This window comes from Pygoscelis adeliae, unplaced genomic scaffold (assembly GCF_000699105.1).
Source record: "Pygoscelis adeliae isolate BGI_AS28 unplaced genomic scaffold, ASM69910v1 Scaffold232, whole genome shotgun sequence".
Taxonomy (NCBI): Eukaryota; Metazoa; Chordata; class Aves; order Sphenisciformes; family Spheniscidae; genus Pygoscelis; species Pygoscelis adeliae.
The window spans coordinates 2,148,220-2,164,065 of NW_008824473.1; the positions used below are offsets into that span (position 1 = coordinate 2,148,220).

Below are 15,846 nucleotides of genomic sequence, written 5' to 3' on the forward strand. Positions count from 1 at the left end.
ATCTCTAAATGATAATCCATTGGACTGGAAAGACAGTGAAAATTTTTTTATTATTCTGACTTTGACTTTTAGAATACAGTACCCAGGCAGATAACTTTGCAAGAGTTTGGGTTTGTTGGTTTTGGTGTTTGGTGGGGGGTTTTTTGGGGGGGGAGGCAGGCAGGGAGAGACAAGCTATTCAACACCAACATGTCTTTACACAATCAAAAGAAAAACTGAAAATCTCCAAGGAAAAGCTAACATACCTAGGGAAAAAATCTGTTCTAAATCAGTGTTTGAAAAAAAAAAAAGTGATGACTGATAGGTGGGCCAAGACCTACTCGAGAAGTCTGGGGAAGTCCTGTGACGAAGGTCCATCTGTTTTTCTAAAAGTATGGCAGTATGTGCAGTTTGTCTTTCTGAGCCACAGTATGCAAACAATGCAGTTTTTCTTAAGCTACTGAACACATACACAGGCTGATATTTAAGACCCATTAGGTCTATTCAATATTTTATACTGCTATGCAGGACAAGGATTTTGGTTTTACTTTCCAAATCTGACTTATAATTTTTCATAAATGAAAATTAGATATTAAATGCATTACTAGATTACATGGCATATATAGTGTATTAGTTATTTAACGTTCTAATATTACTAGGTATAAAGGAATACCAGATAAGAAATCTCTGTACGAAGCAAGAAGATCCATGGAAGCAAATTCTGGGATTTTCTGTTGCACTGCATCCTTCATGCTGTGTTGTTTAACACTTTTCCTTCCAATTAATAGCTGAGAAGCAAGCACAGCTTCACTGACCTAAAAATAGTATTTATTTTATTCAGAGCCAGTTCACTACAATATTTATACAGATTTTAAAATCTGAGAGTAGCAAGATGATGACAAAAAATTAATTACTTGACATACTATATTTTTAAAAGTCAGGAAAATATTCTATTTCTTTCTGACATATGGTACATACTATACTTAAATAAATAATTACTGCTGACAGCTTAATTACTACATAAGTGATTTCAAATCAGATATCCTCACCTGGATGTCACTGATGTCTACCCACATGTCAAATACATATCAGGCAGTGTGCTGTTTTATTTGCACTGAATCAAAGTTGAGGTAAACAGAGTCAGATCTGTCCAAGAGAGATTAAATGCACTACTCGGACAGTGTCCATTTTAATTTCCTCAAATAAGACCCATGCCAGGAATTTCAGGAAACTTTAATTCTTGTCTTGTTTCCGTTGTCTTGTCTGCTTGTATAAGTAGCATAAGATGAAATTAAAAAAAACAAAAAATTACCTCTTCAGAATATTGCACCAACCTGTGTAGCTGCTCTTACTGCAATCCAGGCTTGTACTTTGTAGCCTTCTGATTTCAGAGCCTCCTCAGGAGAAGAGAGTTCTCCAGAAGTGATCTAAAATTATACACCAGTTCATAATTAGGATTCTAAATGTATTATGGTAAAATATATTTTAAAGATAGAAAGAAGTCCTCATACTTACAGAATTATTTTTTTTATTTGCAAGTTGTAAAAATCAGCATTGATTGTAAATCCACGGATTAATTGCTAAAATTGAAAAAAATTATCCAGATCATACTAATTGGCTGCTCCTGTAAAAATTTTCTCAGAGCAGCTCATTCTATGGTCACCACTGTATACAGTTTTGCTATAATTTTCCATTTTCTGGAATCTTAATTACCTCTTTTGTCTTATGTTACACATTACACTTTGAATCTATGGCTTGTAGCCACTTTAATGTGGTTAAAGCCTTTTATATTTCTCATGCTGTCACTCATATTTGTACTGAAAAATTGAAATCTGGTAAAGTATAAATATTACCACTTAAAAAAAAGGTTTGAATGATATGTTTTCTTTGCAAGGTACAAATTAATTAGTACATAACCAGAAATGAAAACACTGTTGGTTCCATTTCTTCCTGTTTTATACAGAAAAATATTTTAATGCAATAAATATAAGAAATAACATCAAACAAGATAAAATTCCACTGCTGTACTATATGATTTCTTTGTGTGATTTTTCTAGTAGGATTTTCAGTATCAGTATGATTTATAAGTCACTGTAAGTAATAGTCTGGCAAGGTGCACCATGTTCTAACAGAAATGTATTTCCTGCTTTGAAGAGGCCACTACCCGAAAGACAGAAAACATACGTTTGATTTGGAAGGCACCATCCTATCTGTCTGTGGCATATCCTCATTATTTGTAGCAAAATGCAAATATAATAGTGCTATTTCAAGGTATGATCTTCTTACTAACCTGTAAGAAACAACACACAGATCAATCAATGTTACTATGAAAGAAAGCATTACAACGATACAATCCAACTCCTGCATAAGACTAGCCAGACAGCCTCACCAAATAAAACATTTATCCACCCCTCACCACCTACTTAAAGTGTATCTTCTTTCAGAAAGCCATGGGATCCTGTTTTAAAGTTTTAATGAGTCTAAAACATCCCTATGGTATGCTTAACAAATAACACATTGATTTAAGAGTATGTCAGATATAATTTGCATTATGTGCAACAAATGTTCCATAAATAAATTGCAAACGTTTAGTAAGAAAACAGTAATTCTGCAAGGGAAGTGATCTTTCTGTACAGAATCTGTATGGGTTCCTCTTGCTTCAAGTTAAGGTATATATCCATTGTCCTGGTTTCCCTGAAACATGGGTGGCTGAATTTGGATATGGGTCTTCAGTCAAACTCTTCCAACAATCAGCAAAATTACCCACGATGACCAAAACAGTCTTTTGTTTCTTCATTGGCCTCAGCTGAGGAACCTTCTCAGTTCTGAGTTCTGTACCAGAATACTCTACATTTTCAGACAGACTGTGCTCACCAATTCCTGTTCTCCTCCTATACTTCCCTCTCCTTTCAGTTATTTTTACAGTAGTATTATAAACCAGGCAAAAATCATAGACTCAGAATTATAGAATAGTTTGTGTTGGAAGAGACCTCTAAAGGTCATCTAGTCCAACCCCCCTGCAATGAGCAGGGACATCTTCAACTAGATCAGGTTGCTCAGAGCCCCGTCCAACCTGACCTTGAATGTTTCCAGGGATGGGGCATCTACTGCCTCTCTGGGCAACCTGTTCCCGTGCTTCACCATCCTCAGTGTAAAAAATTTCTTCCTTTTATCTAGTCTAAATCTACCCCCTTTTCATTTAAAACCATTACGCCTTGTTCTACTGCTACAAGCCCTATTAAAAAGTTTGTCCCCATCTTTCTTACAAGCCCCCTTTAAGTACTGACAGGCTGCAATAAGGTCTCCCCAAAGCCACCTCTTCTCTAGGCTGAACAACCCCAACTCTCTCAGCCTGTCCTCATAGGAGAGATGTCCCATCCCTGTGATCATTTTCATGGCCCTCCTCTGGACCTGCTCCAACAGGTCCACATCTTTCCTGTACTGAGGACTCCAGAGCTGGACGCAGTACTCCAGGTGTGGGGTCCCACCAGAGCGGAGTAGAGGGGCAGAATTACTTCCCGCGACCTGCTGAAAATCACTGTATCTGGAGAACTTCTCCAACATTTCTATTCACTATAGGTTTATAACAGTCTTTTTATGCAGGCTCCTCCTGGCTCTGTAGATCTCTCCAGCTCTCCCCTATGAATTAGCTGTCCTAAGCATAGCAACAAACTCCTGCTCATGCAGTTACTATTCTGGACAGAGTCATATTGCACAGAGTTGACTGCTTATATAGTACAATAAATTCCAGCTTTGATATGATTTGTGTAAAGCAAAATACAAAAGTCAAAGAGTGCTGTACAGTTCAAGATAGGGCAAACTAAGTGGGAAGTTGGCAAGTTCTACACTTAGTTGGTGACAATTTAGTTAAATTTCTAGTCTTGCTAACAAAAAAGGATTTGAGACATCAAGAAACAACTTTAATTAAACAATCCCATAGATATCAGAGGGCTTGTATAAAGGGGATTGGGATGTTTAGTTCTCTAAAATAAAAAAGCCAAGGTCCATCGATGTTGCTGTACATTCTTTTAGAAAGACGGTAGCAAATTAAATAAGAGTGTAGCAAATTAAACTTGCAAAACGTCACCACAGTCCATTTCTGTACTATCTCCCATCATGCTGACTGCTTGTAGAGGTTTATAACTATGCTACTGCTTCTGTGTTCAGAGTTCTGGTTCATTAACTTAAGTAACAGAATACCCAAACAAGCAAGGTAAATTGCTGCCTTTACACTGTCTGTAACCAGGCATGGCACATTATTCATTTAGACTGGTCAAGAAACTAAAAAAAACAATAAAGTCCAATGTATCAGAGCTGCTTGACAGAATTTATTGGCTGGCTTGGCTCAGCTCTTCAGGCATCTTCTATGCTGATAACTGATGCCAAAGTCACTGTCCTGGTATCTGTTACAAACACATTTCCTATGCTCCTTCTGCCTCTGTTCTTCTGACTGTTTCTGGCTGCTAACCTTTTCAAGCTGGATTTCTATTATGTGGAAGGGGGCAGACCACGGCTCATCTTCTGAAATATGAATAAAACCCCTGTTTAATTGATAGCTCTGTTCCTGGTTTTGATAGAGAGGGTACAAATTTGGAAACAGAACAGAAAGCTGTAACTTTGTACACTCTAAAATATGCTTTTAAATGTTCTCAGCCTTTGTTTTAAATAAGAGAATAAATATACAGTAGCTCTTCTATACTGCAATAGAAGAAAACTCTCCAAAACATAAAAGACACTTCATAATAGAAGTCCCACATGAAATCTCAGAAAACTGTAAAAAAAATATATTCATGTGTGATTAAAATTATTTTGAAAGGTATATAGCTAGTTTCTTACTCAAATTTTTGGTCATGTTGCTGGCTGAGTTTTATAGCTTCCAACAGGGCTTCAACAGCTCGAGATGACTTGTTGCCTGCTTCAGTTATCTGGCGTTCTACCTTACCTAAGAAAGAAATACAGAAAGCAGATTTGCAAGATTTTACTTTTTTTTTTTCCTGTAAGACCCAGCCTGTTTTTCCCTCCATGAAAGTTGAACAACATAGTGCATTATCTATTCTCTTCCTGATAAGCAAAAACTTTTCCAGATTTTTTAAAATGTAATGCACAATGCTTGTATAGCAAATTACTTCATAGAGTAGCTAAAAAAATCAAAATTTGGAATCATAATGACTCCTAACGTGTAGTGATCCTACCTAGAAGACCACTGTACATGGAGGAGTTCATGCACAGGCACAGGCTTGTTCTGTGCTGCGCTATGCTGCACATACAGTGTGGCCTTCAGGCCTGTGTTGTGCTGTGCACAACCCTTAGCCACAGGATAAATATAGCCAGCTAGCTGTAAGAGCCTGTTGGCAGCATCTTCTCAGTACCAGTGATTACACCACCTGCCCTTTCTGTAAAAGTGCAGCAAGAAGTTCTTATGTGAATATGCTTTTTGTTTGACAGTAGAAATGATGAATAAAATTGTTTTCTTTTAAGAAAATCCTCTAACATCTCAAAAGACCAAAATGAGGCAACCTTTCCACAGACAGGATCTGCGTGTTGTGCTACACCCTGATTGGAAACCCATTCAATACTGCATAACTTGGGGTTCTCAGCATCTGAAGGGACATAAGATTATTTACACTATCTTACCTCTTTTTCTTTATAGTGTTAATTCCAATAAATGGCATTTTAAGAGAAACTTTACAGAGTCTGAGTGCCTTTCTGGCTGGGATCCTAACAAACCAACACCTCCTGGTGCAAAACATAATGGCACTGTCCTGGTTTCGGCTGGGATAGAGTTAATTGTCTTCCTAGTAGCTGGTACAGTGCTGTGTTTTGGATTTAGGATGAGAATAATGTTGGTAACACACCGATGTTTTAGTTGTTGCTGAGTAGTGCTTACACTAGTCAAGGACTTTTCAGCTGCCCATGCTCTACCGACTGAGAAGGCTGGAGGTGCACAAGAAGCTGGGAGGGGGCACAGCCAGGACAGCTGACCCAAACTGGCCAAAGGGACATTCCATACCATGTGATGTCATGCCCAGTATATAAACTGGGGGAAGGCTGGCCGGGGGGGGCCGCTGCTCGCGGACTGGCTGGGCGTCGGTCAGCAGGTGGTGAGCAATTGCATTGTGCATCACTTGCTTTGCATATTCTTTATTATTATTATTGCTGTTGTTGTTGTTGTTGTTATAATATTTCAATTATTAAACTGTTTTTATCTCAACCCATGAATTTTCTCACTTTTACCCTTCCAATTCTCTCCCCCATCCCACACAGAGTGAGCGGCTGCGTGGTGCTCAGTTGCCGGCTGAGGTTAAACCACAACAGCCACTAAAATCCAAATGCATGCAAACACTGTGTAATTCATTAGCTTTGTTAAATTATTTAGAAATACTTTCTGAGCCTCTCATCCTCTTTAGTTCAGACCAATGCAAAGAAGCTAATTAGCTTTCTACGGTGTCTGTAGTCTCATTGGCTACACCCTTTGATCCCTGATAACATAGAGGTGGGAGAAGTTCTACTGCGGTTCTGAAATTATTTGTTGCATAATGCATCCTGAACTATGCTGGTGTGATACTAAACAGAGGAAAGAGATCTGCAGCTAGACAGGGTGAAAAATATCCAAATCTGTTCTATTTTTACAGTAAAATGTCTCCATTTTAAGAGAGGCCACATGCATAACATTGACTAGGAAGGCAATCATGATGTACAAACGGTTTTATTTACCTATCTGAAAAAGAAGTTCAGCTTCCATATCTGATTTTTTTGTTGCAGATGCTCTGCAAAGCTTCAATGCTGATTCTAAATGTTTGAGAGCATGTAGCCATTGCAGTGGATCTCCTCTTGCAGGTGTACAAGCTACTTTTTCAGCTAATGTGTGTCCTAAGGAAAAAAAAAAAGACAGTCCTTAATAAATTATTTAATAGAAAACCAATTTATGCAAAAAGAAGCAACTTCCTTAGAACAAATGCTGTTACGTATTTACTGTTACAATCCAATTCTCAAAAATCAGAGTGATTAATGGATATAAATACAGAACTATAATGTTGTTTAACTACTTTAGGATGCCACTGAGGTTTACCTAGGCCATCCAAAAGAAGCTCAGGCTATACAAATCAACCCTTTCACAAACTATCTGGAAAGACTAGCAGTAAGCCACTTCATAACTTTTTATTTCACATGGTAGTTGTAGGCAAAACCTAAACCTCTCTGAGCATTTCCAAATTCCCAAATTCCTTTTGTACTAACCGGTTCTAAAGGCTTCTTTGATGTATTGCATACCTCTTACACTGTACTCGCCAATATTCATCTGTATTCATAGGCTCTTCCTAAAAATGTGGATTCAGAAACAGGAACTGGTCAAACATGGCCGTTACTATGAGTGAGTCTGGCCATGCCTGCACTGACAAGCAGTAAAGCACAGTAAGAGTGGATCTCTAGAGCAAACCAGCTGGTGTTGAACACCTGGCAGTCACAGCAGATGCATTTCAGAGTGCTTACTTTGGACTATCTCTATTCTAGTCCTAAGGGCTGAATACAAAGTAGTGGTTGAGGTGCATCGATGTGCTCCTGGAGCACATCTTCCTGAAAAAGAATCCAGAACACTCTGAGGCTGCTCCACAATGCAAACCAGAGTGCAGTGAGTGACTTCTAGATTTTCTAGTCCTTTATAAGTCAGTTATACACCAAATTAAGTTTAGCAGAAGGAACATGGAGACAATATCCTTTTCCCTATATTTGCTATACAGCAACAAATCTCAGACAGATTTAAAGGTCATCTGTTACTATTCAGCATATTTCCAAGTTTCTATATAAAGAAAAGTTATCAAGAAAAGTTGTTAAATTAAAGGGTGAAAACAATAACAGATACTATTTGTTTTATTGGGATAGAGAATCATCGCTATTATCCCATATGATTTGTTATCATTAGTTAGTTCCCATATAACTACTTCCAGAGAGATGGAACATATACAGGAAGTTTTCACAGAATGAATGCTTTGTACAGAAGTTGGAAAAGTATTGTTAACTTCCACTTAAAAAAATTGAAGTTCCCATTAGTTTCATCAAGCTATAACATTAATGTTTAAGCCTTTGCTGATTATAGTTGCTGTAAGAATTGTACCTTGCTTATACACATTGCACAGAGCCAAACAGGCATCTACTGTTGGTTTTCAAAATATTTTATTTGTACATGAAAACAATTGATTTACTACATTCACTTCTGATGCATCAGTTTATCTGCTGTTGCATAAAATATGAATGAAAATGGATGAAAATTAAAAATAATAATGACTTGCATTTTTCTTACCGATTCTCATTTTGACTTGGGCTAGCAAGTTGATATGTGGCAAGTAGATATTTTTTGTAGGTAGGACCAGGCAAGTCAATGTACTGTCTTCTATTTGGCGTTCAATGGGTTCTCCACAAACAAAAATCTATGAAAAGAGTATGCTTTGTAAAATCAAGTTGCAGACAGCAAGTTAAATAGTAGTTTGAAAAAGTAAATAAGTTAGGTATTGCAAAACCCTGGAACTCAAATGTGTCTTGTAAAAGAGCACTAGAAAAGGGCTTGATACTCCCAAACTCCTTTACTTCAGTTTGTGATTGTCTTCTTTGCAGAGGAGTTTGGTAGCAAATGAACAATTTCAGTGAACTCTTGATCAAATTCATTAATGTTAGGCTTTGGTTTCTAAAAGCTCAAAATTTGACTCCCTCAAATCAGTCTTTAAGAAATAGATCTCCCAAGTAATCTGAGCCCTAGAAAGAAACTGTCATTTCTACAACGAAATCTGACATCCAACAAAGTCCAGAAAAGAAAAAGAAAATAACATGTACAGACCAGTCCAACTTTTCATTCATGGAAATAAGGCAATGGGGACATGCTGTAAACTGTTAAGTCTCTTGAAGGCTAGCAAGTCTCACAAGCGTAAGTCTGAGTCTAAAGTGATTCATATGACTCTTTATTACTTGGGGGAACAAATATTTAAATGGATTAAACTTCTGTATTAGGAAATATGAGGAAAGAATTTTATCCAAAAGCTTTTCTTTATAAACTGTATCAAGAACGGGTAGAGACTGCAGAAGTGCATATCTATTTTTGGATCACCAAATAGGTAAAGGGTTTATTACTATACATTCCTCTCACAGATTTCATGTCTTTAGATTTTTTTTTTTAATTGTCTATTTAAATTTTTACCTGGAAATTATTTCTTCATACTGATTTTAACAATCTGTCAATCTAAAACATCATAAACAATATGCTACTTTATATAGATTCTCTAATTCAAATTATTCTAAGTTAAGATAAAAAGCTAAATTCTTGAACTTGGATGCTCAAGAGTTAGGAATTTTATGAGATGTACATCCTCCCTGAGGTGCTGAGTACAAACATATCTCTCAGTTCAAATGGGAAAAGTGAGTGTTCCACCTCTCTTTAAAAGTCAAACTACCTATTTCAATTTTCACATATGAATGTACATTTTGCAAGTATTCAATATTTTTAAATTGTTTGAAGATACCAGACTGCATACATGAGTATGCATGATGAGTATGCATAAATAAGTTTGGTAAGATGAATTACTTCTTTACACTATGGAATCTAGGGAAAATTGAAGTGATCAGTGAATAGGAATAGCCCTTTTTTTATAAATTGTTAAAATAGCTTCTAGAATAGATAATTAAGATTCTTGGAAGGATTTGCAAATACTGTGTAAATCACCAACATATACTCACTGCTTTAATGGTAAGCTCATGTGCCAAAATTAGTAAGTTTAATGGTTCCACTGTAGAACAGCAATGTTCTGTATCCTCTACTGTTTGCAGCGTTAGTATGTCTGCCAGCAGAAGCATACTTTTCACAAGAGTCAAAGAAGCTGGAGGGGAAATAAATGTATCCTCTTGGAGTAAACTGATGATATTCTGTTTGGACATAGACAACATAAACCAAAGTAGTTACTACTTTTGCTGTCTATTTACGAGGACAAATCACACAAAGTGAAAAAAAAACCTATTTTAGAGGCACTATTTCAAGCTTATTTAATGCTGGCATCAGCTGTTCTGACTACATGAAAAATGCATCAAAGGAAAGTGAACAGTTTCTCCTTTGTGCTCAAACCTGCAAAAGAAGTTTAATGCCTGCCACGGGACGTTTTTCTTGCAGGTCAAGAATAGCAGCTTGCACCATCATTTCAGCCTGAGTTTCAATATCACCAAAGGCTTCTGCCTCTAGTATTACTTCTTTTATCACAGTTCTGCGTTCAGCCACATCATTTTCTAAAATAAGAGAATATATGAATAGTAAAAATACAATAGAAAAGACTTTACAGTATCTTCTACCATTCTTAAGAAGTCACTTCCACACTAAAAAGTTACCGAACATCTGACATCATAGATTCCACATTTACCATTTCATCGATTCTGTGCCAAATTTACTTTAAAAAGAAAGAAAAACCACTTAGTTTTTAAACTGCACTTGGTTTAAGTTCATCCAAATACATTCTTTATATGTAAGCCACCAGCATAAATAATTAGATTTTGTAGACCAGATGTCATTCTCACCCATAAAACATATTCTACATATTCAAAAACCTGATCTTAGTTATCATTCCAAAATACTAACAGCCTTCACAGGAATTATCTAGAAGAGATTAAATAAGAGTTTGGCTACAGACCTAGACTGTGATTTTGATGCTTAAGTGAGCATCAGAGTTTATACTAAGTTCATAGAACTAAGGAATGAAAAACATTTTATTCATAATCAAACTGCAATAAATGTATTTTGTAGTATCTCACAAATTCTTTAAAAAAATAATCTGGAACATTTTTAGGAGATATATAGGAACATTTCATTTATTGGAGATCTAAAAAGTGAAAAAAAACTTCCGACTTTTAAAACTAGAAGTATGTAGCAACAGTTTTTTTTAAAACAAGCATACTTATTTAACTTAATTACACTAGAACATTTGAAACTTTTTCACACACAAGTCATTTATCAAAAGATAAGGATCATTAAATGAACATTAATATAATGCTTTGTGTTTACATGCTCTAGGGAGAGATTGTACTCAGAAATATATTTTCCTTTTTGCATTGGATGAATTTAATACAAATAATTGCTCAGTGATAATACAACCCCAGTATTAATGTTAATATTTTTTTATTTTTGAATAAGAATTGTGTCTGAATAGGCTCATTTGCCCATTATACTCCAAAAGTCTAAACCAAAAAAGAGTAATACCTTCCATATCACCAACGCCATGTATCTGTCTTACTAGTGCAGTCACTAACATTGTACGACACCTTAGCCACAGATGTACACTCATATGATCTTGTGCTGTTATACTGTGAGGCATTCGAACATCTTCAACACAAGAGTCCTAAAAATTTCCAAAAGCAAGAGAAATGTTACTTTCCGAGTCAACTACTTTACTACAAACAAAGCAACAGGGCAACATCTGTCTAAAATAAATCAAATCAATACAAATATGTTACAAATAATAACATAATTATAACCAGAAGTTTATTTGAACTTTATTTTTTAACAACAGGAGTCCATTTATTATTTAACTTTTAATCTATAGAAAAAAAAGAATTGTAATAAGTGGAAATTAAACCAGCTTTTATGGGAGAGTCCATAAATATATCTATATACTGTATGTGTAATGGAGAATAATTCTAACAGTTTGGATTTTATTCCTCTCAAACAGGAACATTACACACAACTCTAAGGCACATAACAGTCTAATTGTAGAGCTGGATCAACATCAAGTTCTGGTACCTCATTAGTGACTAGAAAGAAATTTTTAATTTTTTATTTCTAGTTTTTAGTGTTTCTGGTGATTAGAAATAAATATTCATGTAATATAGTACTGGAAGTGTTTGGGAGAATTCTCAGCCCAACTCCCTGTGCCATCTTCACATATTATAACCAGTCTTTCTATTACTAAAGTTCTACAGTCCATATTCTAAAGATTTGTTCCAGCAAGCAATAAATGGACACTGCACCACCTGTGTTTTACTTATACAAAAAATAATCATGAATGGCTTGGATTGATGCAAATGAGGAAAAAAAATAGCCATAACTCAGTTACTGGCTACAGGGCAGTCCTAAGAAAATGTAGGAGCAAGTGCAGAAAGACAGGAGACCCTGATACGCAACACAGACAGAGAATAATTACACTGCGTGCAAGAAAGTCCACCCTCATTATGCATGTTACAAAACCTGGCCTCACTGCCCAATTGCTCTGTCCACGTGAGTCAGTTTGAGTGACTGTGTGGTGTATTACCAATAGGTTTTGTGCATTGGCATTCCAAAGTATAGGTCAGTATCCGCATGCGTTAGACAACAGAAGTCACTGAAATCTCACTAAATTTGGAACACAGCAATGATGTGAACTGGTCTGTTTGGCTCTTTGAAAGAGGATACTCTGAAGTAGGTTTTCAATCAAAAAACCTAAGATACCTTAACTGAATAATACAAGATTTTCACCTGACAGCTATTTTTTCCACTTTCTGTTTGCCTGGGGTTTTTTAAACAAACAGAGATTTTCAATGCTGGCATCTGAGAGTATACAAATAAAAACTGCAATTCCTAACCATACACAAATTAAAATGATGATTATAGACATATTGAATATACTATAGGCAAGCAGGTAACTGAAGCATGTCATACATCATTTTCTCTCCAGATTAATGGTAACAACGTAATACAGATGACTGCTATGTTCTAGTATTCTGAAAATCACCCAACACTTAATACAAGACTTCATATACTAAGAAACAATACTTTAAAACAAATATCCACACATACCGAACACTCCCTTTCATCCTTTTCTTCTGGAAAATGTGTCACTTGCATCCTAAAAATTTTTGCATCTTGGAGAAGTCGAATTGCAGAGAAAGCCAAAGCAACACTGTGATACAGAACAGTATTATTAAAAATACTAATTATATTAGCCATTGTATGCTTTTATTATAATAGATACTTCATTTCTGACTACATCAGAGATGTCTATCAGCAGTTATCAATTTTTGCTTCAGTAGAACAAAAAAATAGCACTCAGAGTGTATTCTGAACTTGTAGGCACTGCAGTATGAAAGTGAGAAAACAGCAGTAAGAGAAAAAGTTTTGCCAATAACAGACATAACCTGATAATAATGGATAAGCCAAGATATATCATATTCTGTTGGAGCAATCAAAACAGAACTCCACTATAACTTTCAGTTACACATATCTGTCTTCAGGGATGGGCTGTTAGAAATTAGAAGATGCAAAAATACTGAAAATGGCAAAATATATTAGGAGAGTTCTCCATCTTATCCACAACGAGAGAGAGAAGAAAACACCTTCCTCCTTAAAGCCTTTCCAGACTATATGTTAATCCTTCTGTTAAATCCACATGACTCAGAGGATCTTAGTAAACAACATCAACCAGAAATTGAGCCAGGTGCCACCCCGGCAAAACCTCGTAAGCAGTCACATGACATTGAGTCTGCTGCCCCCTGCCCCAAGCATAAATCCTTTTCTGGAGTTCACTCCAACCAGCATCTAGAAAGATACAGACACTATTAGGACTGGTGCAGCATTCAACCCCACATTTCAAAAAATTGTGAGTTGGAATCCCAAAATATTGTCAGGTTTCTTAAAATATTAACTATTTTTTTCCTTTTTATGCTGTCTTTTTAAAGCTTTCAGATACACTGTTCAATTTTCATTACATCTATAGAAATGTATATCTAGAACAGCAGACTTTGTGAATACTATTATTTTCATGATATGAAGACACTTGCAAAACCAACACAGTGAGATCTTTTTCACAACAGGATTTGTTGCCCAAAGAACACACTACTCAAAATGTTCTGAGAACTGCCAAAACCAATGTCTCATGGTATTAGTTTTCCATCTCTAATCGTACAGTTTCCCCTACATCTGTAGATCTCTACTTTCCGACCTCTTCTCTAAAACATTTCTAGTTTGTTTTGGGTTTTTTTTTTTTTACAATTCTCTTATTCTCTACCCACTTAAACATATTTTCCTAATGATGCATAAGTACCTGAGGGTATCCCTAGCTCACCTCTTAAAGTTTTTTCAGCAGGTTAATTGTTAAAAATGTATCCAGAATTCTCATCTATGCTGTCTTTTTATATAGAGAGACTCTCTTTACATAGAGACTGGCTGCTATGAAGCAAAAGAAAAAAAAAAATTATGAACACCTTAAGCCCTTTTTAGACTGCCAGAACACTGTGAAGAGCTTTTAATGAAAGAGAGACTCAGGCTCTGTGTGAATTTACTGCTTTTGAGAAGTTCTAGATTAATTGTTGTAAAGGCAAAGTTCTTGATTCATGCACAAAGAAGTCAGAACAAGAGCAACAGTACTCTGAAATTACTCACATTATTCTGCCAACATGTATCTAACCACAGGATGGATAACCTCCAGAGATAAGAGGGTAGTTAAAGTCTTCTTGTCATTTCTGATTCTATCCTGCTTGCTGTTTTTGTGATGCAGAGCTGGATGAATTACACCAATTCATCACAAATAGACCCCAAAGTAACAATGAGAACCAAAACTGTTAATATCTTGCCTTTCAGCTCTCAGAATTCAATCCTTATGAATCTCCTTCATCATCCCTTTACCTCAGTTTTATTCAACAAAATGAAACCAGAATAAATCAACGCTGAATTTGATGATAACCTTCTTTCTAACAATGGCAAAGAAGAAACAGAATGTGCTTATAAAAGCAAAAGAGACAGCAACAATAATGTAATGAAATATCCTGATTCGTTTTCTTTCTTTTTATGAAGAATAGTTTTCCCCTGAAACCAGGCATCAAAGTTAAATTACAGCAAAAGCTGACATTTTTCAGAACATTGCTTGAGATGCTATGGCTAACATTTCTCAAATAAGTTGGAGAAGGTGCAGCACCCAAGAGTATACACAGGCTTTTAAGGAATATTAACCTAACTTCCTGAGCACCACTGCCTCCAGTTAACTGCTGTTGCAACATTTAGCAATTCTGAAAATGAGGCCATTTTTACCTACATGCTTACATATAAATTTCATGAGTAAAATGTAAATGACAAGCCCAAAGGTTCATATATGTATTGTTTCAAGCATTAATGTATTCACATAAGCAGACAAGCACATATTTGGGTAATTAGTAACCTCACATACTTAGGGGGGACACCATGTAAGTACTCTCCTTGAGATCAATGGAATTAGTCCTATACATAAACTTATTCTGAGGCATAAGGTTTTTGCAAGACAGAGGCTGTAATGTAGAAGCTTCCCTTGATGAAATTTTTGTGACCCTCTTCTGCTGTCAACGAGAGTGATGTGTCTATATACTTCCCTTGACAAAATACACATGCTTTTATCAGCTGAATCAGAAAGTGACAAGATGATCAAAATAGGAAAGTACAGCTGACTACAACAATTTCACCACTAAGTAATTTCGACAAAGGAAAAAAATGATTAATTTCTGTAATATCATGCAAAGTTTGATTTCTAGGCTAGCAGGCAGGAAACATTCAGCTGTCTGAAGGAATGTTTCATTTGTATCTGAGGCAGATATATCAGCAGTTTCCATGGATGGCAGTGCAATAAAATTGTAAAATAGGTTAAAAAACCCCAAACCCTTGCTTTGCTTGTTGTTGGTGGTTTTTTTCCTGCTATCTGACCACTATCAATATATAAGGCCCATTAAACACCCACCAAAAATTTGAGAGTCCCAAAAAACGATCTATAAAATGCTTGACATCCATTGGAACCCTTGATACTCTAAAAAAGTTTTTTCAGTCTGAGATAAGTTATAAGCCAAGAGAGAAACTACACTCTAGGATATAACTGCATGTCAAAAAGAAGGGTCCTGCACTGAAAATGG

General features: G+C 35.9%; 1 protein-coding gene across 1 annotated transcript in view; it reads right to left on the reverse strand.

Annotated features, from left to right (window-relative positions):
• CFAP54 (cilia and flagella associated 54) overlaps positions 1-15,846 on the reverse strand; it is a 159,883-nt gene that overhangs the window by 12,808 nt on the left and 131,229 nt on the right. The window contains exons 38-46 of the mRNA XM_009321347.1: positions 12,776-12,878; positions 11,204-11,342; positions 10,082-10,239; positions 9,700-9,885; positions 8,276-8,402; positions 6,694-6,849; positions 4,816-4,921; positions 2,164-2,269; positions 1,314-1,406 (exon numbers count right to left, since the gene is read on the reverse strand). Of these exons, the coding sequence (XP_009319622.1) occupies positions 1,314-1,406; positions 2,164-2,269; positions 4,816-4,921; positions 6,694-6,849; positions 8,276-8,402; positions 9,700-9,885; positions 10,082-10,239; positions 11,204-11,342; positions 12,776-12,878 (1,174 nt within the window). The remainder of the gene's footprint in view (positions 1-1,313; positions 1,407-2,163; positions 2,270-4,815; positions 4,922-6,693; positions 6,850-8,275; positions 8,403-9,699; positions 9,886-10,081; positions 10,240-11,203; positions 11,343-12,775; positions 12,879-15,846) is intronic.